The sequence below is a fragment of the Lolium perenne genome, chromosome 2 (genome assembly GCF_019359855.2).
Source record: "Lolium perenne isolate Kyuss_39 chromosome 2, Kyuss_2.0, whole genome shotgun sequence".
NCBI classification, from domain to species: Eukaryota; Viridiplantae; Streptophyta; class Magnoliopsida; order Poales; family Poaceae; genus Lolium; species Lolium perenne.
Window position 1 is genome coordinate 19,135,890 of NC_067245.2, and position 27,258 is coordinate 19,163,147.

Genomic DNA, 27,258 nt, shown 5'->3' on the forward strand with positions numbered 1-27,258 from the left:
GACCGTCTGTATCTGTTTGTATCGGATCGCGAACGTAAAAATTAAATAAAAATGACCGGTTGACCATTTGGGTGTTTACAGCAGTCTGACACAATTTTATTTTAACCGTGAAGCGCTTTTTTCACAACAAATATTAATGAAAAACTGTTTGCTTACCTGAATCACTGCAAGGATACGAGCTAGGTGGACGCGCGAGCTGTCCGCGTAGCGTCCACGCCGACGCATTTCGATCCTAAATTTGGGTTGCGTTTGCATCTCTGCGAACATCCTAATTTTATTTTGCGTCGGACCACTTAACTAGGGTACCAATTTTTTGTCCGCGCGGACCCTTTGTGTCGGCATGTGGAAATGCCCTAAGCGTTAGGGTTGCTCTATTGCGTAATTGACGTTGCCTTTTTTTGTCTTTTGCTTTCTTTCCTCTTGGAGGTAAAAGCTTCTTATTTCTCATAGCACAACTATTGTCAAAGAAATCAATAGTCTTGCCTATTGAGATTAAAAAAAACCTCTCAAGTAGTCGCAATAATAAAAATTGTAGTTCTTATGGAAATAATTTATAATATAATAAAAATACTCAATGTATTTTGGAATTTTCTCGTCATGACTCTATTAGTAACCTTTCTTTATTTCTAGGATAGAAGCTCGCTGAACATGGGCGGATATATACATTTAGTGGTGCGCACGAATTGATAATAGAGAGTATACATGCTCAAAATTTGGATTGTTTTCTTTTGGCAAAGAACAAAGATAGTCACATGGTGGCATTGTTTTTTTTTTTTGAGAGAAGCACAATGGCATTGTTGATCTCCTCTATAACCTCTAATCGTCTCTTCCTCAATGGCGGACCCAGAAACCCATAACCCTTCCAAAACACCCAACACGAAAATACGCCATCAAAGCCTTAATTATCTTGCTAATTAAACCGATCTTTGTATATTTGTGTCTTTTTGCAGTTATAATTGAGACCTATTTTATCTGCATGACTAGGAGAGAAAAATGTGTACAAAACATTGCGCCCTAGCCGTTGCTCCGCGGAGAACTCTACGATCCTTCCACGGTATAGTACTTGGACCATTATATTTGCTGAAGCACAATGCTCATATGATAGACAGTGTAAACTTGATGTTGTTGCTAGGAAGCACTAGTAGAGCTTCGAAGAAACAACTAGGTGGGCTAGGCAAAATGAGAACACACAAAATTTGCTCACATGCTAAAGTGTTCTTCTAGAACGAGCCACATTGTAATCTGACTTCAACATATCTGCGCCTCTCCGAGTGAATGCCCTAAATAGACGAGGATCCTATAGGAGAACCGAACAAGAAACATACTACTCATAATTGACTCGGATTTAGTAAAAATTTATACTAAATTTGAATCAATTAAAATTGATTGAAGGGAGTACTATGGTTCAATCCACATTACTCAACGCCCTAAACATGTGTGTTGTACGCATTCTTAGTTTTGGTCCAAAACAAGCTTCGCCGGCTATGACCAATGACATTGCACGTTGACCCCGTCCGCCATTGTACTAATTAAAAGAGATTCAGCAATTATACATTTGTCTAGAGGAAGCATGTTTTATCTCCATACTGCACAATCGAGGAACCCCTTCCCGTACCTATTCTTCGGTGGCTAGCTAGGTTGTCACTCTAGCATTCAGTGGAGTCCTGGCCATGCACGCCTTACTTTTGAGTATGATAGAGAAACAAAGGAAAATTGGAACGGGCAGAGGATGCTTTTGCTCCAATCCGAAAAAAGATGCTCTCATCTCATTCCCGAGAAAGCTGCAGCTCCATTTCATCTCCGACGCACAAACTCTGAACAAACTGTCACGTCGAGCCCGGAAAGAGTGACGCGCGCACGCCCATCCAACCAGTCAATCCATGCCCTAATCCAGCGGAAATTTACCCATTTCTCGCCTGGGGCAGAGAAATGAACGGCACCAACCGGTAGGTAGCCAGCCTACTCTCCGGTCTCCACCCAGCCCCCCTCTTCTTCTTCCTCTGACCTCTCCATCCAATTCGCGTCGAGGCGACAACCGGGCACCGGCCATGGGGGAAGAGCCGGCGGGACAGGCCAGCGCGCGCATGGTTGTCACTGCCCCAGCCATACTCAGCTCAGCTACGGCGCGCGCCTGCCTGCATGCCCCGTGGCATGCACGCCGCTCCTCGGCCGGTCCCGGGGTGCCGGCGTTCGGCCGGCCGGCGACTGGGTACGTATGCTTTTGCTTCTCTTTCATTTCTTGCTGGCTAGCTCCCGAGCGCGCGCGCGGACCAGTCCCATGGCTCCATCGATCCGTGCCTGTAGATCGACCGAGGTGCGCCCAGATCTCGCGAGCATCGACCCAGAGCCAGAATTAATGGTATCTCCGGCGGACGCTGGAGCTCGAGAACCCTGGGACTGACTCGTTCGACTGGTAGAACTAATTAAGCTCGATCTGCTCTGTAGACTGAGGACTGGCTGATGGATATGGACGCGTACCGGCCGATAGAGCAGACCACTTGTTTCCTGGATCGAGCGGGAGAGGCGTTCATGCATCTCTGTGCAAGGAGCTAGACATAGCTCATCCTCGACGAATTGAGCTGACCCCGCTCCAGGGAGGGAAATACAGAGAGAAGGGAACTCGGACAGAGTAGTATCATGCGCGCGGTTGACTTGAACTCCATCACTGGGGATTTATTTATTTCCATGGCGTCTAAAAGCACTATTAATCGATCGGGAGGATTCGTGCTTACTGTTTTTACCTAACAGTTCAGCATCGTCAATGTGTAAGCGAGTTCAACTCTATCTTGCATAGCAACTCATCACTCTTAGTTTCAACCTTTTTCTGGACAAAACAAGCTTTAGTCGCACCTCTTAGTCTCTCATCACACCTGCTAGTTGCTACTTTTTTTCCTTCTTCTGAAGCTCAACGAGAGCTGTTGATTTTCATTTTCATTGATAGAAGGAGAAATATGGTGTGCACAAGAGAAGATCGACCAGCCCTAGGCTAGAGGAAAAAAAACTAAATGAACTAAGAAGGGATTTGCATAGCAACTCATCACTCTTAGTTTCAACCTTTTCCTTTCTTCTTCTGAAGCTCAAAAGGAGAGCTGTTGATTTTCATTTTCATTGATAGAAGAATAAAAACCGCTGAAGAAAAAAACTAAATGAACAAAAGCCTACTCTGGCAAAACAATGTGCCACGAACACCCAGGCCGCTGTACACCACGAGGTCTTGGAAGCACAACACGCTGGGCAAAACTTATACACCGATGCAGAAAAAAGAGGGAGAGAAAGACATGCATGGCAATGGTCCAATTATACCAGTTAGAAACACGGGCCTCCTTTTCTTTGTACATGGAGTATGTAGACCGTAAAAGAGTTGTATACTTTTTTTTCCAGTATATACTCAGTGTACCATATATATAGCATGATGGAGTTGTACAAATCTTGTTCTACGTATGTACTATACACATGTACAGTAATTATACCCAAAGAGTCCGTCACAGTTTCCCCTCCAAAAGTGCTTCACACACGACAATCTACGTCTGATCCTTGTACGATAACTTCTCCACGTCGTGGCCGTGCTAATTACTCCTCCCACGGTCCCACCCATGCTAATCCAGCCCAAACCCAAACCCGCAATACTGCTGAACCATCAAAATCTGTCCAACTCCACCTCTTTCCTCCATACTCTTTTACGCCTACTCTTCATGAGTGCAGCCGTTAGAGCTTGCATCGAGCTCCATCTCTAAATTTCATGTCGAGCCAGAACATCGCGAGCGCACTCTGATTTACGCCACCGATGAGCAAAGTCACTGTGCCCCCTCGCCACAGTCGCGAGCTCAATTCTCATAAGCGTGTTGTCGCTAGCCACCATTGCACAAAACAAACACATCCGTGCTCGGAGCTGCCACTCCGGCTTCCCATGCTCGGTCACGAGCTGTAACGCCGCACGGACTAGACGCCTCGGAGCCTAGGCTAAACTAGACGACCATCCGTAGGCAATGAACGACGTGCCAAAAGATGCGGGGCCACCGCCCCAACGTGAGAGCCATACCGGCCATCCGATCGCACCGACCTAGCCGACGGACTCGCTACCCATGTAGCACAAGCACGCCACCCTTGCCCTTGCTAGACCACGGCCACACTCGCTACCGTCCGGAGCCACTGCCTCGGCGCCCACCATATTCAGCCGCAAGGCAACCATGCCTAGTTGACGCAAACCTACCACACCACAAGTTGTGGCCTCCAAAGGCGGCACCTTCAAGAAGGTAGGGGCATCTCCGCGCAGAACCAGAGCCGCGCACACCACCGCTGGCCTTAGTCGTCGCATCCCGATGACGCTCACCTGAAGCCGCCTGCTCGCTTGAGCGCGACCGACCTGCCCTGACGCGCGCTTGAGCGCGGCCGGCCTCAACCACACCAGAGGTAGAAGACCGTCAGATCGCTTTCATGCGGGCCCAAGATGCACGCGGCCGGACACAGGAGGACACGCTCGTTGTATGCGCTGACGCATCGGTTTCCCAAATTTAGTGAACGGATACGTCGGGGCAAACGAATTAATTTGTTTGCGTCGCCCTGTTGAAGCGTGCACGGCCTATCCACTCATCCGCGCGGACCAAATCGAACACGCCAGGACCTGATAGGTCGGGCCGCTAGAGATGTCCTAAAGCCAAGTGAAAAAAGGATTATTTGATAGACTAGTAAGCTTGCACGTGCAATGCACGTCTCGATATATGAATTTAGCCATACACAAATTAGAAATGGTAAATTTCTAACGGCTAATCATAGATCTTTTTTAGTACCAAAAAAAAACATTATAGTCACTAACTATATATCCTTAATTAACTCTAAAGTCTAAATACACAATTATGTCATATAAGAAATGCTAGATAACTGCACATATCACGTACTTCCAAACTATTTGCTGCTAATTTCACTCCATCAAAAATTGCTCCAAGTTTGTTTCTACTGTTAGCTCCGAGCACATTGAATGCACACACTATAAACTCACTATAAAAATAACATCCTCATGTCTATTTCTAGGAAAGCTAACATTAGACTAAGTACTTGTGATATTTCCCTATACACTGCTACAACAATGCCGCTGATTAAGAGATCAGACATCAATCTTTTTAACATTTAGCTAAAAATGTTTCAAAATTTCCGACGATCATTCTAGCACCATTGTGAGTTTCTTCTTTATGCTCCTCCTTGCTCTATCATGAACATGACCGTAGTAGCAGGGTATTCGGCTCAATGCGGGGCCTTGAGAAGAAGCAAGTACCCGCATCCTCAATGTAAGTAAAAAATCGCATTCATCTATCAGGAGAAGGATAGCATAAATTTGATCAGTAGTATTAGCATAGATTTGATCACATGTTTTACAAACTGAAATTTCGGCAAACCTGCAATCAAATATATTAGACAAAAATCGATGAAAAGCCATTTATGTATTTCATGCCAATTTGCTGATTTATAAGCACGTATTAATAGAGTATATTACTTTAATTGTTCTAAACCATAATCTTGTGGAGACTATCAAAATGTCTGACATCATGGTAAATAGGAAATGTGGAGCTCCTACAGTTCTTCCTCAATATTACCCTGATATCTTCTAGCCAATGTTCACTTCCTTTAGCGAACATGTAATGCCGCCGAACAACATCTAGAGCTTTTAGCCAATATTGAATGTGAAATAACAGGTCATGATCAATAGATTAAAATCAGACTATCCATAGACAACTTTTATGTAGGACAATTATAATGCTGACAAACAAATCAGGAAGAATAAGGATCTGTTAACAATATGGCTAGATGTATGTAAATCTGCTTCATACTCCCTCCATCCAAAAATAAGTGTCTCGACTTTTTATATGTATTTACAAGTAAGATGTGTTTAGATACATCCCTATGTAGACAAAGTTAAGACACTTATTTTTGGATGGAGGTAGTATATATGTTATGGGCAATGTGTGCCGAGAAAACATGTTATGTGATATCACCTCAACAAGCAAAATAAAAGTAGTTCTTGTGAGAAGAGCTGAGTAGAAATAAAGTATATCCGCATAATATTCACACTATCCAAACTGATTGCCCATAAAATATGATGTACTTACAAGGATAGCGTAAATTCTTAATAAATATAGCTAGCTGCAGAAAAATGAGCATATGAATGATAAATATTATTTAGCCTAACACACAACAAAACAACACTTCTCTGACATGATTTTAACAATTGGAATGGTGAAGCAAAAGCTAAGAGTGAAAATTGCATAAATCATGATCTACCTGTAGACACGAACAACTACTAAACTTGGAAACCACATGGGCATCCAATTGAACCTCTTCAAGTTAGTAGACAATAACGTAAACTGAATTAGCATAATATGTATCTAACTGGAGCATTAACCCAACTTTCCTTCTAATCATTATAAGTAAACATGAATATCTTGTGAACCCGGAGTAAGGACTAATGAATCACGGCCAGAAAAAAATAGGAGTTGCACAATCCAAATTAGCACAACTGAAATACACATGGTGAGAGATGGATCGCTAATACCTGCTGCATAGAGCACGCCAAGATCTGACAAATATGATTGAGAAGAGGAGGTGCTCAGGCATACCAAAGAAAATCACTCTCGTCTTTCAGCTGGGTAATTCCTAGTAGGAAATCAACAATTAAACCACCTTGTGATTTTCTCAAGCAGTCAACATGTATAAACAATTTAATCTATGCCCAGGCTAGGAGAATAGATGCACGAACCTGTGGGATCTTTGAACCAGTAATTAACAACAACGATCCTGTAGGTAAGATATGGTGCACCACAGTTATAGACTATTTCCTTACGGCTGGAACGGGCTCTAATCTGGACATGGGATCTTTGAACCAGTAATTAACAACAACGATCCTGTAGGTAAGATATGGTGCACCACAGTTATAGACTATTTTCTTACGGCTGGAACGGACTCTAATCAATGTGTTCATGGCGTTGTCAATCATCTTGTAGGATTGCAGTTAAGCGGCCTGCGGTGGCCGCCGGGCTGACGCTGATTGATGGGTGAAGATGGCCTGCACTGCGACATGATGATAGGACAGAGAGCACGTCAGGTGGGTTGCGTCGGTTCCGGTTCCATCCTCAACGATGGTGTCGGTTCCAGGGAGGCAATGACGCCGGACTCTAGCTCCGGACGCGGGTAAGACGATCGTCCTTGGTGGTGGCATGCATCAGCGAGTGGCGACGGCGTGAGGCGAAAGGGCTCCACGTATAGTTAGTATCCCTCCGACTGTGTTGGACGTAGAAAGCAGAGCGAGGAGCGGGAGGCGGCGGCGTCCATGTCGGAGGGGACTCGATCTGCGGCGGCTAGAGCGAGAAGGGCGGCGTCCAACCTTGAAGTCGGAAGAGTCGTGCATGCAGGGGGCGGTTTGCCGGTTTCTATCGTAATTTTCGGATCTAAACAAGGAGTTGGCGTGTGGACTTGTAGGAGTAATCAGCGGGACTGTTTTGTTGTGGGCAAAATTAAGGGAGGGGAGAACAAACGATTTTAGACCGTATGATATAGACGGATGGACGGTATGGATTCAATTTTCCTACGGCACTTCGTGCCTTTATAAGTAGTAGAGATAGAGATAGAGATGAGACCTAACGTAAGAAGAGAGATGGTCTTATCCCATATTATCCAAGTCTCGACCCAGCCTAAAAACCCAAATTCGCGTTTGCCCCAGCCTCGCGTGAGAAACAACGCATCCACGTAGGATCGTATGAATTTCGGACGAAATTTGTCGTAGGTATAGCAAGACTTGTAGACATTACGTGGGCCCTCAGGTAAAAACGAGCCGAGCCAGGTTCTCGGTCTTCGGTTCCACGCCCCCGTCTTCGGATCGCTCCCATCGAAACCCTAGCAATTTGGCACCCTGACACCGCCGCATGCTGATCGCCGGCAGGTTACGTCCACCGCCCTCCGGCGATGATATGCACACACGCCCCCAAGTAGCAATCTGGATCGAGCCTCATGGTCGATGGCAGTATGGCATGAGAAGGCGGAGATTCGATCTGCACGGTTTGTACACATGTGAGTCGTAAGATCTTGGATTTTCATCTAGCTCTGTCGATCTCTCGCTGATATGCTGATTTTTCGTTGCAGATTCTTACAGTTGCCGATCCATCTCTCGTCAACATACTGCAGACCTGATTGATCTGTTGCCCCAACTTATCAATCCAACATATTAGCACGCCAATAATTTGGCGATGGCAGAAGTTGCCAAAAGAAATTCGAGCCGAACATTTGTTGACCTGCTAATATATTGGTTTGGTAAATCGATCCCATCAACCAATCAACAACCCCCATGAACAGATGCATAGGCCACGGTTCGTGATGCAGAGCACAGTGCAAGTCATGCATGCTTCAGGTGTCTACGGGTGCATGATCCAATCAGACATGTTATGTGCATCGACATGCCAGCAGTATGTTCTTTCCAATTATTCTATGTAATTGTTTAGAGTACGTAAATTCTAAGTTTCTAACTCTGCACCAGATGTCTCTACGGTTCTGACACATTGCACCCCTATTTGCGTCATGTTGCAGTATCACACTTTTTGTTATTAAAGGATGGGCCTGGCGGCTGGCACGGTATCTCCTGGGTCCTAAATTTCAATCAGCCTCTTCACAAAGAAGATACAGTGTAACAAAAACAAAGGAAAGATTGCCTCGGGCTATAACGTGTGGAAGCTTTGCTACTAGGTATGATTTCTTTTCCCCGCATTGTTTATAATATAGCACTGAAAAGTATGCTTACAAAAATTATATGCACAGTATGCTAGTTCAGTGATTCTAATAGGCACAGCCTTCTATTCTAGCCTTAAATTTCAATGTTTTGTGATAGATACGTTTTATGTTTCAAAGTGGGCCACTGAAGCCAAGCAATAATCTCGCCACCAACTTATGTTGTTTCCACCATGATAAGTTCTCCCGTAACAACAACAACAAGTCTTTTGTGGTAAGCAATCTAAGTTAGACTAGATAAGTAGATATAAAACCAAACAGAAACATAAACCAAATTTCAAAAGAATGAGAGGGGGAGAGAGAGAGAGAGAGAGAGAGAAAGAAAAAAGTAAACTAATCATCATTTTCATGTGGTCCTAGCAATAGCCAACTCTCTAGGTACATTCAAACATCTTTACAGTTTCCTCCCACGTCAACTTCGGGGGGGGCGTCTCTCCTAATATTTTGCCTATCTTTAAGAATACCACAAACTAACCGGGGCTTGCCTATCTTTAAGAATACCACAACTAACCGGGGCTTCCCAAGGCCCCGTTGGATATTCCAAAATCTTCTTTAAGTTCTTTCATATACTAGAAAAACTAAAGCCCATTAACGTGTTTCAAGAAGAACTTAGAGCATCTCTAATAGATGACCTAAAGAGGACTAGGCCATGTAAAAACTGTTTTTTTTTTACATCGCATTTGCCCGAAAATGCTGCTCCAACTGATGATGGTGATGGAAAAAAAAGGTAGTGATGTAAATTTTGGGCCAAGTGATCCAAGTGTACATCGCATGGGGTGGTGATGCATCCTATTTTACATCGCCACGCTTAGGCCAACCGCCACGCTGAAAGATCTGCACGTCATCTTCCTCCGCAGCCGTCCTGCCGCGCCGCCGTCGATTCATGCCGTTCCCGCCACCTGCCCACCCAATACCACAGATCCGCCTCCGCTGAGGCCTGCACCATTGCCCCCCCTCTCCCGCCGAATCGCGCTGCACCGCATCGCATCATGATGCCGCCACACCGCTTGCCCCAAATCGTTGACCGGCTTCCTTGGCATGCAGCTGCGGCAGTCCGGCGACTACGCCGCGGAGATTTCCGTTGACATCGTGCGGTGGTGGCTCGGCACGTTTGTGTTTCTGTAGCTCGCCGGGCGCGCCTACGCCTTCGGTGCATGGACGTTCAGCCGCCCGCATTAGGAGATGAATTTCTCTGAAATGTGGAGCCTCAAGGAGACCGGGTTCCTCTCGCAGCCGGTGCGTATGCTCACCTACCAACATGAGAAGGAGAATCTTTGCGCTTTCGTGCATATTATTGCACACGAGAAGGAGGCAGCCTGTGGCGTCCAATGCTGGTCAGTCCACCATCGTGACTCGGACTTCTTTAAGAGCATCAAGAGCTTCGATGAAGACGAATGGGAGTGAACCCCGCCTCCAGCGCCCATGTTTAGTTATATCTATCATAGTGTCAAAGTTTAGGGTTGAACTATCGAAGTATAGGGTAAGTGTCAAGTCGAATTTCGATGATTAGGGTTGATGTTTTTGTCGAAGTTTAGGTTTTTATCATGTCGAAGTCAAATTTAGATGTATCAAATCTATCTAATAAACTAGAAGTGTTCGAAATAAATTACAAGTGTTTGAATTTAAGCCTAAGTTGTTTAATTTGAAGTTTGAACTATCAAAGGAGAAGGATATGGCGCATATCGCCCTCTTTTGCATCATCTAGTGTGTCACATGTGCCCTATTTTGCATCATTTGTCAAAATTAGCATCGTTTTGGTGATGTAAAAAATGACAATGTGATGCAATATATATATATATATATATATATATATATATATTTCCCATGCCATCAAAGTCTTTTTTAATGGAATTATGAATTTACAATATAATATGATGCACCGTTGCAAATAAAATGAAATAGTGCGCGAGATGGTCGTAGGTGTGTGTGCGCACAAATAACAGATGATGCCGATCGATCTCTGTTAGACAGACACATCACAGACTGCAGTTCAATTATGTTGTTCATCTGTCCTTGTAATCGATCGACCACCCGCTAATCTACCGTGTGTGTTTTGTTCTCAGGAAGTGTTCCATTCCTGGGTGGTGAACGACTTAAAAAAAATTATTTTGTCCCGAGAGCTTTCCCCTCCCTTCCCCTGCCCCATACCCTGCACAACAAACCCCACGACTCTGATATGCCCGCACCACCGCCACCGGATATCCCGCCGGTCGCCGCCGGTGAGATGTCCCTGCTGGGCACGGCCATCGGCGCCGCGAAGGCGGCGCAGCTACCCCAGGTCGTCAGCGACGCCTTCCACTCCTCCGACACTGTTCTGACCGAGATCTGTGAGGTACGAACCAAACCCTAGCTAGCGTGTGCCTCCTAACGACCGTCGATAGGAGGGGAGTTGTTCACCACCGTGCTTGCTAATGTTGGGGCTTAGGCTTGGCTACTATACACGCGAGCACTAAGCCGATTGGTCCTGTTTCTTCACCACCTACCCGTCGTATGTTTACAGGCTCTTATCATATTTTGTGGATTTAAGAACCTCACAGAGAGTGTAATGGAAATTATTGATGTAATTCTAAGAACTGTTGGTTGCCTCAAGTACTGCGCCCCAGATTACAAACTTCTGAATTTATAAGTTTCCTCATATGTTTCTCTTGGCACTTTTTCAGTTATCCGACTCTGCTGACAACATACACTGCAAGGAAAAACTGTCGAAATATGAACCTCTTGATGATGCTGCGATATCTAAATGGCTCCTGTCAATTATTGGCACTCACAGTGCCCATAACATTGATGTTATTGTGGATACAGTTCATGAACTTGTGAGCTCTTGACACTTGTTGCTTTTTGTTGCAATTTCTTCCTTGCCTTGATCTTTCACATTCTAACCGGGCTGTTCCTTCCCTTGTAGGCCCCCAGTACAAACTGGCTGCATGTAATGGAAAATCTTGATCATGAGGATCTCAATATTCCGGATGAATCAGGCTTTAATTTACTGATGGCGGTATATGCCAGAGCTTCTAAGGTATATATACAGGTTTTACTTTTCAGGTGTTTCAACGGACTCAATGGCTTGGTTGACAGAATTGTTCGATTGTACAGGAGCCGTTTCCACTGCATGCTGTTTGTGGGTCACTGTGGAAAAATACCGATGCCCAAATATCATTTTTAAAGCATGCTGTTATGGCTCCTCCTGATAAGTTTTCATTTTCACACTGCTCAAGGCAGCTGGTAATTCTTTTGACAACATGTGACTTTAACTCTGACAAAATGCGCAATTCTGACATCTTTTTTTTGAAAAAAATTCTATAGGAATATCTGGATTTGGGTAGTCTTAGTCGAGGCAATCAGGCTTGGTACTGCCTTGACCTTTTGGAGGTGTTATGTCGACTTGCTGATGCTGGACACATTGTGTCGGTGCGGTTGATGATTGAGGATCCACTGGGACATTGCCCTGAACTATTACTCCTTGGTCTTGGACATGTCAAGGTAGGACTTTCCACTCACACTGAACAAGCTATATTAATAATTGTAATTTATTGAAACCCACCCTGCTATGCAGACTGAGCATAATCTCCTTCAAAAAGAAGTTCTATCAAGTGTATTCTCTACTGTACTGAAGGACACTGCAAAAAGCAATGTGGTTAAGTATCTCTGGAGAGTTAACCCCTGCCTTACGCTTGGAGGATTTGTCGAAGCTCATTCTGATCGAAAATGTCTTCTTAGAATTGCTGATCTATGTCAACAGTTGCAGGTTTGTACAGTAAAAGAATTCTGTCAGTCGTGAAAAAAAATCCCCACTGTTTGTTTTATTGAACATCCCCAGGATATTTTTTATACTAATTTTATCTTAACTTGTAACAGATCCTTTCTGCTGTCCTTGATTCTGCTCCGTTCCCATTCAACATTAAACTGGCTGCTGCTGCTTCTAGGAAAGATCAGGACCTTGTTGGGAAGTGGCTGAGTGAAAAGTCAGAAGTATACAAGAGCCTTTTTCTTGAGGTATATACATGAGTATAATAGTAAATTACCATGTCTTTACTATGCATGGCATGTTTGGGTCTCTTAACATTTTAATCTAGTACCTCTAGCAATTTCATTTCTGAGTTTTAGCTTCCGTTTTACCCTTTTACCTACAGGAATGTGTTAATATCCTGGAAGAAATTTTGAGCAGCTCCCCCATGAAAGAACCTCAAGTCGAAGTTATGAATATGTATTGGCGGTCTTCTCCTCTTTTTTTAGAGGTTGAAATTAGTTCTTGTTTCATCAAATTTTCTTCAGTTATTATTGGCTCGTTCTTCTAGTTTAATGGATGCACAAGATCCACTTTTGCAGGTTTGCCGGTCTCACTCAGGAAAGCAAGTTTCCACCCAGCTACTGGATAAACACTCTAAGGTCAATGTAAGATTGTATTATGCATGTTTCTTGTGCTATTTCAGTTAGTATTGAAATACTGTTTTAGTTGAATTATAAAGGATTGATGTCATTATATTTTTATGTTATTGATTTTGATGCTATAAACTTCAGGAGGAACAAATCAGAGACATGACTTTGAAATATCTCCTTGGCATTATTGAATATCACATTGGCAGGCTAGTAAGAGACCAACGGTTCTGTAAGGGTTTCATTTTCAAAGGTATAGTAGCGGTTCTGTGAGCTACAAAAATGTGAATATACTCTCATGGTCTCATGTTTAAATATTTGTACATATGCAGAAGAACGGAAGCTTTTTGAGCTGAAAGGTCAGAGATATGAATATCCTCATGGCAAACCTGACCTTTCGGAAGAAAAATTTGGTAATACTTCAAAAAGAATATTTCATGCTCAGTTAAATTGGAGATTAGCAAGCATAATCAATATTTTATATACTGCAGGTCCTATTGTACGTAAATTGAAGACTTTATCTAAATCAAATCATGAAAGTTTAAAATGTATGAAGGAAGGACTACTTGCATGTTTTAATAGCGATCCTCTATTATCTGAAGTGAAGGCCATTATTATGGAAAACACGGCAATTTTTAAGAAGGCTGCTCCAGTTATTTCCCAGTATCATGATTTCATTGACAGAGTAAATACAGAGATCTCATGGCTTAATAGGGCTGCGAAAAAAGCTGAACATGTTTACGGTCTTCTCTCGGGTCGCCAGCCAGTTTTGGCAGAATTGGAAAGTCGCATTTATGAGCTGAAGAGAAGAGTAACCGTTCTTTCAAAAGAATGCCCCGAAAGTTTGTACTCGCGGTGTCAGGCTTTGGATACCGTGGCCAAACTTTGGGAAGACGTTGACCTGCTGATGAAGGAACTAGTAATGTTTAGACAAGCAGCTGAAGATCTGTGTCTTATCTCGAAGAACCTCAGAAGCCTCCTGAGTGAGAAAAATATGTATGCTCACAGGTTCCACATTACTGAGCAACACATAAAGAGAGAAAGTCACCAAGTACGTGTTTGTTGTGCAACATTATTTTTTAGACGATATTCAGTAAAATATATATTAGATGTAAATTCCCCTAATAATTAAAGTTTGCCTTTCAGCTGCACGGAGCACTACTTGATCTTCAGCTCAAGGTGGAGCAGGCAGAGGAATCTTATGTGGAGAAGATGGCTGGACTGTCTGAGGTATGTATGTTTCATCAAGTAGTATGCTCAGATAAATCATAATACTCTTTTAAGAAAAGAATGGGCTTGCTTGCTAGGATATGCATCTGCTGAAAGCAGATGTAAGTATGCATAGATTTGCGTGTATGCAAAACTGTAGACACTTAAAAACAAAAACAATGTTTCTGTATGTGGTTTTTGTCAATCGTTACAACTAGCAGTTTACTAAGTGATCTCTGCAACTTTTCGCAGATGTTCTGTATACCCTAGTCTGTTTTCTATAACTCAACCTATTATTTTCTGGTCTATAGCAGTATAAGGTACATTGCTCAATATTAGGTTGACTTATGCTCCCCATCTTCTCTTATTTGTATTCTTGAAATTGTAGCTATAGTTCTTTTGATCTGGATCAGCTAGAAACTGAGCATGTATTTTTATTTGATACTTTTTTATCAGCGAGAAACTCGACCCATGAAGTATGAAAAATTAATTATTGACAACGCCATTTCCTGGAGGACTAGGCTGTTCCGTGGAAAGAATATACTGGGAACTATGAGAGAACAGGGACTAGGTATGTGTATATTGACATTTCATTTAGGGTTTTTAACACTTGCAGAGCTGAACCATGAGAATATTTTCAGACATGTGCGGTTATGTGTCGACCGTGGTGATGACAGAGTCACTCTTCAAAAGAGCTTGGCCCTGGCCCTCTGAGTTTGTCATTAAACTCTCTGAATATCACCTCCAAGATATCGTGAGGGCCTTTTGTGCCAAAAATAAAATGAAAGGCAAGGACACACTTGATGTTTGTCTTGGAAAAATGGTAGAGACGGGCGTTGTTAGTGAAAGTACGTACAACGGAGCTGACTTCGACACAATGGTGAGATTTCTGCTTCAGATCTTTAGCTGCAAAACCTGGATTTAATCTTTAATTTTCTGTTCCGACTTGTTGAGCTGTTAAATGATGTGCATATGGAAGCATATGATGGAACCTGTAATGACTTATTGTTCTATTGTTTCATTTATTTTTACAGGGCTTTGATAGATACCGCATATCTGAATTTGAAAAATTGGAGCCTCCTTATATAAATGAATCTATTGATAAGTTGGAGGATGGGACAGTTTTAATCGGAACTTTTGGGATTACCAAAGGGTATTTCAGCTTGGGGCCTGATGATGTGTACGATGCTCCAGAAGATTCTGAGTTTGAGATAGGCCCAAGTGGAAAAATCCCGACACATGCTGTTGTCATAGTTGGCTATGGGGTGACCCTTGCAGGTTTCCCATACTACGTTTTCCAAAACTGGTATGGACCAGCTTGGGGCAGAGATGGCTTCGGCATGGTAACTGCTCGTAGTATCAGGCTCATGTATGCAGCAGAGTTGTAGATAGACTAGGAAGTGTGACGAGGCGTAGTGCGGTGCGTGGCTAACATTTGCGCAGAGCAGCTTTGGTTGGTCAATGTAGCAGTGGAACTCTTTGTCGTTGTTTGCATGCGGTTGTCTGCGGCCTCTGGTGGCGTGGGCTAGACCACACGAGTTGTAAATCAGACCAAGAAAAGCGCTACGTTTATCTTTTCTTTCAAGTACCAACTCGCCAAGAGAGGTTTGAAGAAGAATTATCTTTCTTTGGTATGTGGCATGTTTGATAAATGTAGAAGGGAAATAACTGAAGAAATAGTTATTGCAGCTTCGTGGGGAAAATGTATTAACAGAAAGCGATTACATGGATGGTGACATTTAATTGTAATGGTAAATTGCAAATTCTCCTTCTATGGCAGTCTTTGATGGCATTCGTGAATTTGACGATACTGCTGAGAATTAGTTAGTGTTTGAGTTGTCTGCCATTAACTATAGCATAGGGTATGTTCTAGTAGTTAGTAATTTAAAGTTTTATGTTGATAAGTTAATTGTATCCTTTGCCTGCAGTACCGTCAAAACGTTTGCTTGTTGTTTGGTTATAGACCCTGTATTTTATGTAAGTGAGAACCTCACGGGATTGTTTGCAATGGTAATAGCACGCCAACGATTATCTTTTTTTTATGTTTTGTTTGGGGCCTAGCATAATCTTCATTGAACTGGGTGCATTATATTTACTACAATGTTGCGTTCGTGGACGGAAAAAGGGAAGAGACTAAATAAAAATTCATACGTTCTATATCAAAAAGGTGACCCTGTGACCTGAAGTTCTATGTCAAATGTTCTTTAGAATCTTTTGAACAGACATCCCAAATTACCCTCCGGATAGCTAAGAGCATCTCCACTGGCGCCCACCCCATAGGTGCCTCTGCCGCCACCGGCACAACATCCTCCATTTGTGGTGCTGCTCCCACACCGGTGCTTCTCAAACCGGCAGCCCCGATAGATCATTTGAATAAAAACCTATAAAACATACATGGAAATCCGACTAGCTTTTCGAATATGAAGTTTTGGCCAACATACTGCCACCAAATTCGAATAGGTTTTCGAATATGAAGTTTGGGCCAACATACGGCCACCGAATCGCCGTCATAGTCCGGCTGCAAAAACAACTTGGGCTTCTAGGCCAAATGATTAGATGAACGGGATCATGGGCGTTGAACCTCGACGACGTCCTCATCGTCGGCGAGCATCGGCGGCACCTCCATCACGGGAACCGGCTCTAGGGCGCTAGGGGAGGCATGAACGTCGACGGTGGGTGCTCCTGCTTTCGTCGCCGAAGAGGGTGCAGGGGAGGCCAATGTCGTCAGTCACGTGACCGGCGGTGCTTCCCGGGCGGTGCAGATCTGGTGACGAGTTCAGGTCGACAGGAAAGCGAAAGGCGCCGCTGCCCCTCAGCGCCGAATCCGGCGAGAACGGCGCGTTGGGGTCGAAGGTTGTGTCGTTGTCGGCGTACTCGGGGGAGCAGCGGGCGCGGCCGTCCATCTACGACAGATGCATCTACGATAGCGACGACCCCTCCGTGAAGTACCCCGGCAACGAGGGTGAGCTCGAGAATCGCCGCCTAAGCTGCGGTTGGCGAGTTGCTGGCTCCCTTCGCTGCCTTCACCGAATACTTTTTCTTCGGCAACATGACGACGGCGAGGGTTTTTCGCGTTGGAGTCCGGATGAGATATGGAGCGGCGGGCGGGAGAAATGAGGCGGCGGCTGGGAAGGGGCTTTGGGGAAAAGCATGTATAATTTTGAGATGTGTGGCTGACAAGCGGCTCACACGCCCAAAATCATTCGCTGCGTGAGGCACCGGCGCATGATTCGCGCCATTTGCGAAGAGACCGGCATGGGATTGCCAGCACTTCTACTGAGCTCGAAAATACGCCGACGACGTGCCGGTGTGAGACTATTTTTAATGCCGGCCCTAAAATGCTTATCGGGAGCCGCCGGTGCATATGCTCTAAGGTGGCCTTTTGTTAAGAACGGTGGAAACAGGCGCCGAGATAGAGCAGTCCGGTTGGACTGGAGAAAGAAAGCGATGAGCAGCTAGCTTGGGCTGGTAGTACGTTTATAAGAAAATCTGGTCGGGCCGGCCCTAACGTAGCTCTATCAATGTGTGAGCTGACCGAAATATGGAGAAGAACAGAGAAGAGGCTGTGAGCCGCTGAAAAAAAGGGAGGCAGTGACCAGCTTAAGTAGAGTGTAGAGGGTCGCTGTCAGCTATCTTGTTTCTCTTCTCCCTTCTCCACAGGATGCTTTGCGGTGGGCGTGCGCCGGTGCCTGCTCGCGCCGCTCACTTGCCGCTGAATCCATGGGGAGTAGCAGAGGTCTGTTCACCGCCATTGAATTGAAGACGGCGGAAGGGTGAGAAGCAGGGGTTGCGCCGAGGGCCAGAATCTGGGGCTCCCTGTTGACGACGCGATGCTGGTGATGGTGGTCGGGAGCGCAAGCAAGGGGATGGAGGTCGCCAGCTGGGCATGGAAGGAAGGGGAGAAAGTCTTGGCCAGGGCTTGGGCCGCGCCATGGGAGGCCAGGACTTGCTTTTGCAGCCGTGGGCGAAAGCGGAGCTCTAGGGGTTGGATTGAAAGGCTGGTACGTTTCTTCTGTCTGAACATCTATCAATTGCCATTAGCTCGTGTACAGCAGACCTTTTTTCGTGGCCTGCTCCTTTTCGTAGGAGAAATATGTTCTGAAGAGAATGAAAGATTGATACTTTTTTTGCATACATGTGAGAGAGCATCGGTAGTGTTGCAGAAATCTGTCCCCAAAGGAATAATATGCCTCTAAATTGGGCCGGAAGAACGTGTTTCATAACTGAATTCAATGGCACTGCTAGTTCCAGTATTAGGCTGCTTCACAGTTGTAGATTCGTACATGTACTTTTTTTTTCAGATAATCCGCAAATTACACATGCGGTAGTGCCACTGATCTCATATCTGAATTCAGTGGCACCGCTTGTTGTGCCATTAGGCTGCTCTTCTGTTCTAGATAATTTGCAAACTGAATGCACAAACACATGGTAGTACAGTACCACTAAGTGAAGATATCTTTTTAAAAAAAATCCGAGCACTAAGAGGAAGTAAATGGCCGCAGATATTCATACCAAATCTTGTAACAGTTGATGACACATCTAGAAGACAATTGTTGCGGTGTTTGGTAAGCTGGGTAACTATGCATGAAGTTCCTATTGTAATCCAGGACCAAAAACATGCATGCACAATATGTGCATGCGTACTGAAGAATCCAAGTCCACCAGGAAATGAATCGAAAACATGATTGCACAGCATGTATATGCATACTCCATCATCCAAATATCCCAGGTATATGCATACTCTATGCTTCCGCCGCGATGTCCAAGCTCGACGACATTCGCCGGCCCGCCGAGTATTTTGTGGTGATCCATGCCACCGCGGAAGGAAATGAACGCGGAGGCGACGAAGCTGCTCACCGGTGCGGCCTATGCGTGGTTCGACCGGCCGCCCGCCCGCGACACCAAGGCCACAATGGAGCGCGCCCTGCTGGCCACGTTCGGTGCCCTGAAGGATGACATCAGCGTCACGGAGCACTTCCCGGAGCCGTACCTGGTGCGCTTCATCTACCCGCACCACTGCGCCAACGCCGTCGCCTGCCATGACTTGTACTTCGAAGGGCTCAAGATTCAAGTCAGGTCATGGAGGTTGGAAGACAACGCCGACCAGGTCAACCTCCGCGCGCCACCATGTCAGGTTGTGTGTGGAGAATGTGCCACTCTATGCTTGGTACGACACCGAGGTTCAGCAGGTGATTGGCAAGGCGTGCTCCCTCGACTACATTGAGGAGGCCTGCGTTCGCCGGGAGTACACCAAACCCCTCTGTGTCTGGGCTTGAGTGGAGAACCCTGGCCTGGTGCCGCGGGTACGCTGGGTCACGTTGCCAGGGCCAAATGCTCCCCCTGGCGTACCTGAGCGTGGGCGGCGCGGGCTTCATCGCCGGTGCATAATGCACCTGGACATCGTCGAGGACATGACGGTGGAGGACACGCCCATGCCGGGCAGGAACATCTGGAAGTGGGGCAATGTCGACGGTGAGCGGTTCATGCGTGACCGCGCCGAGCGGCTCCTGGAAGGCGCCAACGACCGCGGCAATGGTCGCAGGGACGACGACCGCGACGGCCAGAGCCGGGCGCCATCGCGCAACTGGCGCGAGAAGATCAGGCGCAGCCTGTCCCGCTCGGGCAGGGGACGGGATGAGGAGACGTCGCAGCGCGACCGCGACCGTTTTGGGAACCGCCGCGATGGACGGCGGAGGGATGACGGTGGCGGGGCCGTGACCGTGGCCACCCTTGCACAGCCGCTGCAGCTGGTGGCTGCTGCTACTGCCCATCCCTTGCTCGGGCCCAGAAATGTCATGACTGAAGCGCAGTGCATGGTTGCTGCCTACCACGCCATGGAGCCGATGGGTGAGCTGCTTCCTGCCCCATCCGCGGCCGGCGAGGCTGTCGACGCGGCCATCCTGGAACTGATGGGCGAGCAGCCGCTCGCGATTGTCGCATGGACAGGTCAGGCTTCACCCGCACGCCAGACCGTGCGCGCCCAACGAGCACGGCGTGTCCTCTATCTTCAGGCCTGGGACGCATCCGCTGCTCTCGCCACCAATGTCGTCACCGCCTGTGCGCCCTGTGCACGGCCGCAAGCTGCTTGCGGGCATGGGCATTGCCCGCACTGTGGCGTACTCTCTCAGCTCAGGCGTGCAAGCTCCAGGCTCAAGGCCAAGCGCAAGGCGGCGTCCGTCGCTAAGGTTGCGGAAACGGCGCTTTGTCGTGGCCCGTGGGCTCGGCATCATCAAGGACGGGGAGGAGGTCAGTGAGCAGGCAATGGCAGAGTTTGCGCGCCGCTTTCAGGGACAGGTGCATGACCATGTCCTCGCTGCCTGCCATGCGGAGTCTGTTCAAGCTGGGCGAGAAGGAAGACGATGACATTGACACGCCGCTCCTGCTGCATGGTGGTGCGCCTGCCATGGCCATGGCCATGGACCAAGATGCATGAACCTGAATGACAACGCCACGGAGGCAGTCTGAACGCCTTGCTCCCTTTCGCTTCGAGTTAGTCAGTTATCATGTTAGCAAACTATCTACGTTCTTGTCCTGGTTGCTGCTGGGTGGATTTTGCTCTTGCCTGGAGCTTGTTCCAGCACAAGTGTTTGCTTTGGACTGGTGCTGGTCGCTTAGTGTGTTGCTGTGCCTTAATTCCCTGATTGTTGGGGCATGTTCCAGATCACGGGAATTGTCTCTGGGCGCAGGAGGTTCTGTACTGCTGCTATGTGCTAGTACTCTGTTTCCCAACCATTAATTGGGCTCATTTGTTTGCAATGTTAGAACAACTTCTTAACATCCTCGGTTGGAATGTGAGGGGTCTCAATGACCAAGATCGGCGCGACACCGTTCACAAAACAATCGCCTCCTCTTCTTGCCAGATTGTATGTCTCCAGGAGACAAAGCTCGACTCCATTTCTTCCTTTGATGCGGCATACATTGGTGGTAACCAGTTGAAGAGCTTCACGAAGCGCCACGCAATTGGCACTAAGGAGGGTATTCTACTTCTTTGGGACGACTCGGCCGCTCAAATCACCAACGACAGACCTCTTCTTCGTGGAGCTTGTTGCGCAAAAGCCGCCGTCCGGGGTGCGGTGGCTTGCGCTTGGGGACTTCAATCAAATCCGCAGCTCTAGCGACAAGAACAAAAGGAACGTAAACGCAGCCGCATCATTTGTTTTAGGGCTTCCCTTCAAGCATGCGAGCTTAACAAGATCCACTTGCAAAATCGCCGCTTCACGTGGAGCAACGAAAGGGCAAAGGCTACCCTTTGCAAGCTTGATGCTTTCTATTGCAATAACGAGTGGGACTTCGACACTCATTTCCTCCATTGCCTTTCGTCTTGCTTGTCGGACCATTGCCCCCTTCTTCTTGCCGACCATAGTGGTCCCCGGAGACCTTCTTCCTTCAAGTTTGAAAACTTTTGGACCTGTATCCCGGGCTTCAATGATGTGGTGCAAAACGTGTGGAACGAGCCCACCAATCATGTGGAACCTTTCCATATCCTTTACCACAAGCTCAAGAAAACCGGCCAATCTTTGAGAAAGTGGGGAAGAGGTCTCTTCTCTAACACCAAGGTCATGTTGCATGCGACCCTTCTTGTAATTCTTCACTTCGACATGGCACAAGATCTTCGGCCGCTCTCCGATGATGAAAGAGACCTCCAGGCACGGTTGAAAAGGAAAGTTATTGCCTTATCCGTGATTTAGAGAGCCCGCAAGAAGCAATGCGCTCGTATCGCCAACATTAAGGAGGGAGACACCAACACCAAAAAAGTTCACCTAAGGGTCAATGCTAGGAGGACGAAAAATCACATCTACCGTCTAAAGCATAACCGAGGTTGGGTAACGGACCATGGGGCGAAAGAAGGGGTAATTCACAATCATTTCAAGGAGGTCTTTGCCTACGGGGCGCCTAGGAAGCAAGACTTCAATTGGAACACGGTCCACTTCGAAACTCCACACTTGCATGAGCTTGGGGATCCTTTCACCGAAGAAGAGGTGAAGAATGCAATAGACCAAATTCCTAATGACAAGGCGCCGAGGCCGGATGGGTTCACCGGAGCCTTCTTTCAAAAAATGTTGGGACACTATCAAGAGCGACGTTATGAAGGTTGTTCACCAATTTGGGAACCTACATGCGGACAACTTCCATTGGCTTAACTCCGCCAATATAGCCCTTTTGCCCAAGAAGGATGCGGCGGAGGATGTTTCGGACTTTAGACCCATAAGCCTTATCCATGCCATTGCGAAGATCCTCGCCAAGGTGCTTGCTTTACGTTTGGGGCCCCTCATGAATGATCTTGCGTCCAATGCCCAAAGCGCTTTTATCAACAAGCGGAGTATCCATGACAACTTCCTCTATGTGAAGAGCCTCGCTAAAATATTCCACAAAAGCAAAACATCGGCGCTTCTCTTCAAGCTAGATATTCGCAAGGCCTTTGATTCCATCCATTGGGAGTTTATTATGGATTTTCTTCAAAGGCGGGGTTTTCCTCCTAGATTTCGCAATTGGATCACCGCTTTACTTACCACCTCCTCATCCCGTGTGCTTCTCAATGACATCGCCGGTGAGCGCTGATACGTCTCAAACGTATCTATAATTTTTGATGCTCCATGCTTGTTCTACACCAATTTATATACATTTTTTCTCATACTTCGTTGCACTTTTATACAATTTTTGGCACTAACCTATTAACAAGATGCTATGGTGCTAGTTCCATGTTTTCTGCTGTTTTGTATTTCAGAAAAGTTATACAGGAAATATTCTCGGAATTGGACGACACAAAAGCCGAAGTCAATATTTTTCCACCGACATCGCCCCTTCGCCTATTTAATCACGATCTCGGGAAAATCCTGAACACCCGAGCCTCCATCCACGAAAAGTTCCGTCGCGGCCGCCATTGCAGACCCTAGCTCGGGAGGGTTCTAAAGCTCTTCCCGGCACCCTACCGGAGGGGGAAATCATCGCCGGAGGCATCTACATCGACATACCCGCCTCCGAAGTGATGCGTGAGTAGTTCATCCCTGGACTATGGATCCATAGCAGTAACTAGATGGTTGTCTTCTCCAATTTATGCCTCATGTTTAGATCCTGTGAGCTGCCTTACATGATCAAGATCATCTTTATGTAATGCTACATGTTGTGTTTGCTGGGATCCAATGAATATTGTATACTATGTTGAGATCGATTATATATTCTTGGCATATGTTATTTGTGATCTTGCATGCTCTCCGTTGCTAGTAGATACTCTGGCCAAGTAGATGCTTGTGACTCCAAGAGGGGGTATTTATGCTCGATAGTAGGTTCATGCCTCTAGTTTTCTGTAAGAGTGACAATAACTTCTAAGATTGTAGATGTGTTGTTGCTACTAGGGAGAAAACAACAATGTTTTATCCGAGGGTAATTCTATTGTTTACTTTACACACATTGCTTAATGCGATAATCTGTTGCTTGCAACTTAATACTGGAAGGGGTTCGAACGATAACCGGAAGGTGGATTATTAGTCATAGACGCAGTTGGATTACGATCTATGTATTATGTTGTAATGCCCAAACGAATCCATAGTAATAATCTTGTCATGTATGGTCGGTATTCTGTCAATTGTCCAACTGTAATTTGTTCACCCAGCATGTTATTTATCTTTGTGGAGGGACACCTCTAGTAAACGGTGGACCCCGGTCCTGTACACTGATAAATTCAACCACGGTAATCATGCTCTGTTTACTTACTGCAAGCTCTGGTCTCTTTAATTACTGCAAACATCTCCTTCCACTCGATACATTTAATCCTTTGTGTTCAGCGAAACAGGTGAGATTGACAACCTCACTGTAAGTTAGAGCAAAATATTTTGTTTATGTTGTGTGTAGGTTTCACGTTGTTGCTAACGCCGGTAGTGCGCCCTGCCACTAGTCAGCTAGCAACACCTTCAGAAGTCACGCTTTTCTCCTACTGGTCGATTAAACCTTGGTTTCTTACCGAGGGAAAAACTTGTTGTTGTGCTCATCACGCCTTTCTCTTGGGATTCCCCAACGTGATTGCCAACTTCCACGTCAGCACCATCAAGCGCATTATGCATGGTCGTGGCCTTCGCCAAGGTGACCCGTTGTCCCCACTCCTTTTCATCCTCGCCATCGATCCGCTCACACAAATCATTGATGCAGCTACCTCCCATGGCCTTCTCCACACCTCTCATTGGAGGGTCCAGGCGTAAGAGGTGTCAGCGTTACCCATTCGAGGTTGATGAATCCTCAAAATGGCGATCTCTTGTCATCCTCACCCTTATACACTAGTAAAAACTTTATAGGCATGTAAAAAAAGCAACTTTTATAGGGGTCATTGGGTCGGTGATGTGGTAAATCCTCTACATGCCACATGTATTACTGGTGGCGTAGATCTGTGTGCTGATGGCGCATCAGAATAGATGCCTCTCCACCAGTGTGTGGAACCCGCCAACCCATCTGGTGTCAAAAATTTAGTGGCATGGAATTCGATTACAACGCCGGCTAATCATTTTTCACCCATGGTGTGTGTTTTCTTACGCGCGCCGCTATTTTCTTTTAAAGAATATAACGGAAATTCAATTCAGCTCCTTGATGCATATGCTCCATCTAGCCATAAAAACATATTTCGAATTGTCAAAACAAAAGATTGCTTGTACATCTCGATGATCTATGTGTGTTCGTACAGTTTCATGAAAAAATGATATTTTTTGTGATCAATGTAAAAAAAGCAATTCATGTCTCACAAAAAACCTTATTTTCAGCATAAAATTTTGTCTTTTTTACTCAGCCCGAATGACAAGTTATTTTTTAATGGAAAGACTTTGCGTGCATATAGCAAGTGAAGATGTACACGTGAATTTTCATTTCATTTTTAAAGATGCATTTCGGAATAAAGGGAGCATATACACCCAGGCACCAAAACATCACCAGAATATAGAGCTTAATTTATTTGGTTAAAACATGTTTAAACAAATTTAAAATAAATAAGTAAAAGACTGCATACATGCCAGGCCCCTAGTGGCGTGGTAAGGTGGGCCACGCTACTAGAAGCCCACCGACCATCGGACACTAGATCAGTAGCTAACAGAAGGGATTTTTGGAACATTAACACTGCCAACTATTACACCTTAATTCCAAAAGGAAAAAATCATGGAGAAAAGGTGGATGGGGAGACGGTAACAAATGGTGCACCAACCTTCAACAATCATTGACGAACCAAGACGGCGACTATGCAAATCGTGGAACCAGGAATCCTAAAGAGATGAATGGGAACATGAAGGGGGAAAAGGAAGACCAAAGCTTAATCTCACATCTCTCATATCTGTAAGTGGATGACCAGATGAGGAAGAACATATTAGAAACAGTGAAAGATTGGCCCGGCCCATATGACACGTCGAAGCTTGGCGTGGGGGGGGGGGGGGGGGGGTGTAAACGGGCACGACTTGAGCATAGGGGTTGCCAAAAACAAAAAGTTCACCAAGTTCCTTAACCTTCCAGCTGAGATGTATCAAGTTTTATTTATTTTTTTACGAACGGGCTATCATGGCTAGGGATATTAACATTAAATAATACTCCCTCCGTTCCATTCTATAGTGCCTATAGTGCTTGTATCTAGAGCTGGTATCCCCAATTTTTTTTTTCTTTTTTTTTCTTTGTTGCATGCTACCTTGTACTCCTAGCCGGTTGATGGCTTTGTTAATTCAAAGCTGGGCTCATCGAGCCTTCTGTTTAAATTTTTTTTTAGCTCAGTTGGTACTCGTCGGCGAGCCTTGACTGCTAATAAGTCTAAGGTAGCAAGATCAAGTCTTGCCAAGCGCGTTTTCACTTTGTAGTTTGTACTTTTTTTGCTACTCTGGATGATGCCTATGAGGCAAAATATAGTTGATCGAGTCTAAACATATGAGAAAAATACAATGAGATACCATGAATTCTTGGATTGAATTAAATGATTCATCACTGCAGTTTTTATTTATAAATTGTGAGGTAAGTTTGTTATAGTGTTATTGTATTCATCTCACGGGATAGTTCTCATTATTCTTCTCATAATGCGTTTATCTATGTACATGTGCTTGTTGCCTGGAATACCTTTATATCCTATAAGCCTTTGAGATTTCGAATGTATTTCCTTATTTTTAAAAGCTAAATAGTTCAAATGTATCAAAACAGTTAAATGTAGTTTTTTTCAGTCAGACCACTGGTTTTAACTATGTATATGTGTTTCCTTTTAGAATAGTTTTTAAAACGTTTTTACCATAGGTTCAAAATCTAGAGGTGACATATATAAATTATATTTTTTTATTAGTTATACTAATAAAATATGGCCCATTTCAAAATTCCGCACAGGGCCACGGAATTTGCCGGCCCGGCCCTGATGCCGGCGCTGGACTTTTGGTTGGTACTGAGCAAGTCGCTTCACACATGAGTCTCTTCTTACTAGCCTTGCCAACGAGCAGGTCTTAGCACCACGGATAGGTGAGCTCGGCGCCTATGTTCGATATCCTCACGGCCATCTTCTCCATGATCTCATCGCGGAACAACCACCACTACAAGAAGTCCCATGTGGCCCTGTGTGTACCAAGTTCATCAGCAATAGAGCCTTCATCACGTTGATGGACTGACGGTGGAGAGCTCGATCACGCACGACATCCCGGTATGAAATCTCAAACATAGTGATGTAACATATAGACGGTATCTCATTGGTGATCTTCAAGGAGAGCTTGTTTGCAGTTTGTGTAAGTCTGCCTTCGACATCACTGTAATGCTGCCTGTCATTATGTTATTTTTGCACATTTTTTCATACGTTTGAGACAATACATACATGCGGCCTTCGCAAAACTTAAATGGTGAGAAGATGTGAATATAGGCAACAAGAGGCTGCCTTTGCAAAATTTAAATGGCGAGAAGATCTGAATATAGTAGAAACAA

The 27,258-nt window shown here is 45.5% G+C and overlaps 2 protein-coding genes across 13 annotated transcripts; both read left to right on the forward strand.

Moving 5' to 3' along the window:
* The first annotated feature begins 1,897 nt into the window (after nt 1-1,897).
* Nucleotides 1,898-16,121, forward strand: LOC127331381 (uncharacterized). 8 transcript variants are annotated; one of them, XM_051357517.2, is made up of 21 exons: nt 1,904-2,209; nt 2,446-2,765; nt 7,928-8,055; nt 8,128-8,447; nt 8,569-8,724; nt 10,830-11,098; nt 11,427-11,579; nt 11,669-11,782; nt 11,860-11,988; nt 12,070-12,246; nt 12,320-12,511; nt 12,622-12,759; nt 12,897-13,001; nt 13,093-13,158; nt 13,285-13,393; nt 13,473-13,553; nt 13,632-14,191; nt 14,287-14,370; nt 14,806-14,920; nt 14,991-15,229; nt 15,384-16,121. In XM_051357517.2, exons 6-21 carry the CDS (start codon nt 10,943-10,945, stop codon nt 15,735-15,737), a joined length of 2,772 nt encoding a protein of 923 aa, XP_051213477.1. In that variant the 5' UTR covers nt 1,904-2,209; nt 2,446-2,765; nt 7,928-8,055; nt 8,128-8,447; nt 8,569-8,724; nt 10,830-10,942; the 3' UTR covers nt 15,738-16,121. The 8 variants fall into 8 exon arrangements, 7 of the variants coding, with proteins under 7 accessions (XP_051213477.1, XP_051213476.1, XP_051213484.1 ...); XM_051357516.2 differs by lacking the exon at nt 2,446-2,765; XM_051357524.2 differs by lacking the exon at nt 2,446-2,765 and having other exon boundaries at nt 13,093-13,152.
* Nucleotides 16,122-17,809: 1,688 nt separating this feature from the next.
* LOC127331383 (uncharacterized) lies at nt 17,810-27,258 on the forward strand. 5 transcript variants are annotated; one of them, XR_011751411.1, is made up of 2 exons: nt 17,810-18,350; nt 26,787-27,258. XR_011751411.1 is itself a non-coding variant. In XM_071825913.1 (2 exons), the coding sequence occupies exon 2, from the start codon at nt 19,737-19,739 to the stop codon at nt 20,601-20,603; it is 867 nt and encodes a 288-aa protein (XP_071682014.1). In that variant the 5' UTR covers nt 17,864-18,350; nt 18,957-19,736; the 3' UTR covers nt 20,604-21,124. The 5 variants fall into 5 exon arrangements, 2 of the variants coding, with proteins under 2 accessions (XP_071682014.1, XP_071682015.1); XR_007869719.1 differs by lacking the exon at nt 26,787-27,258 and adding an exon at nt 21,210-23,548; XR_011751412.1 differs by lacking the exon at nt 26,787-27,258 and adding an exon at nt 23,075-23,548.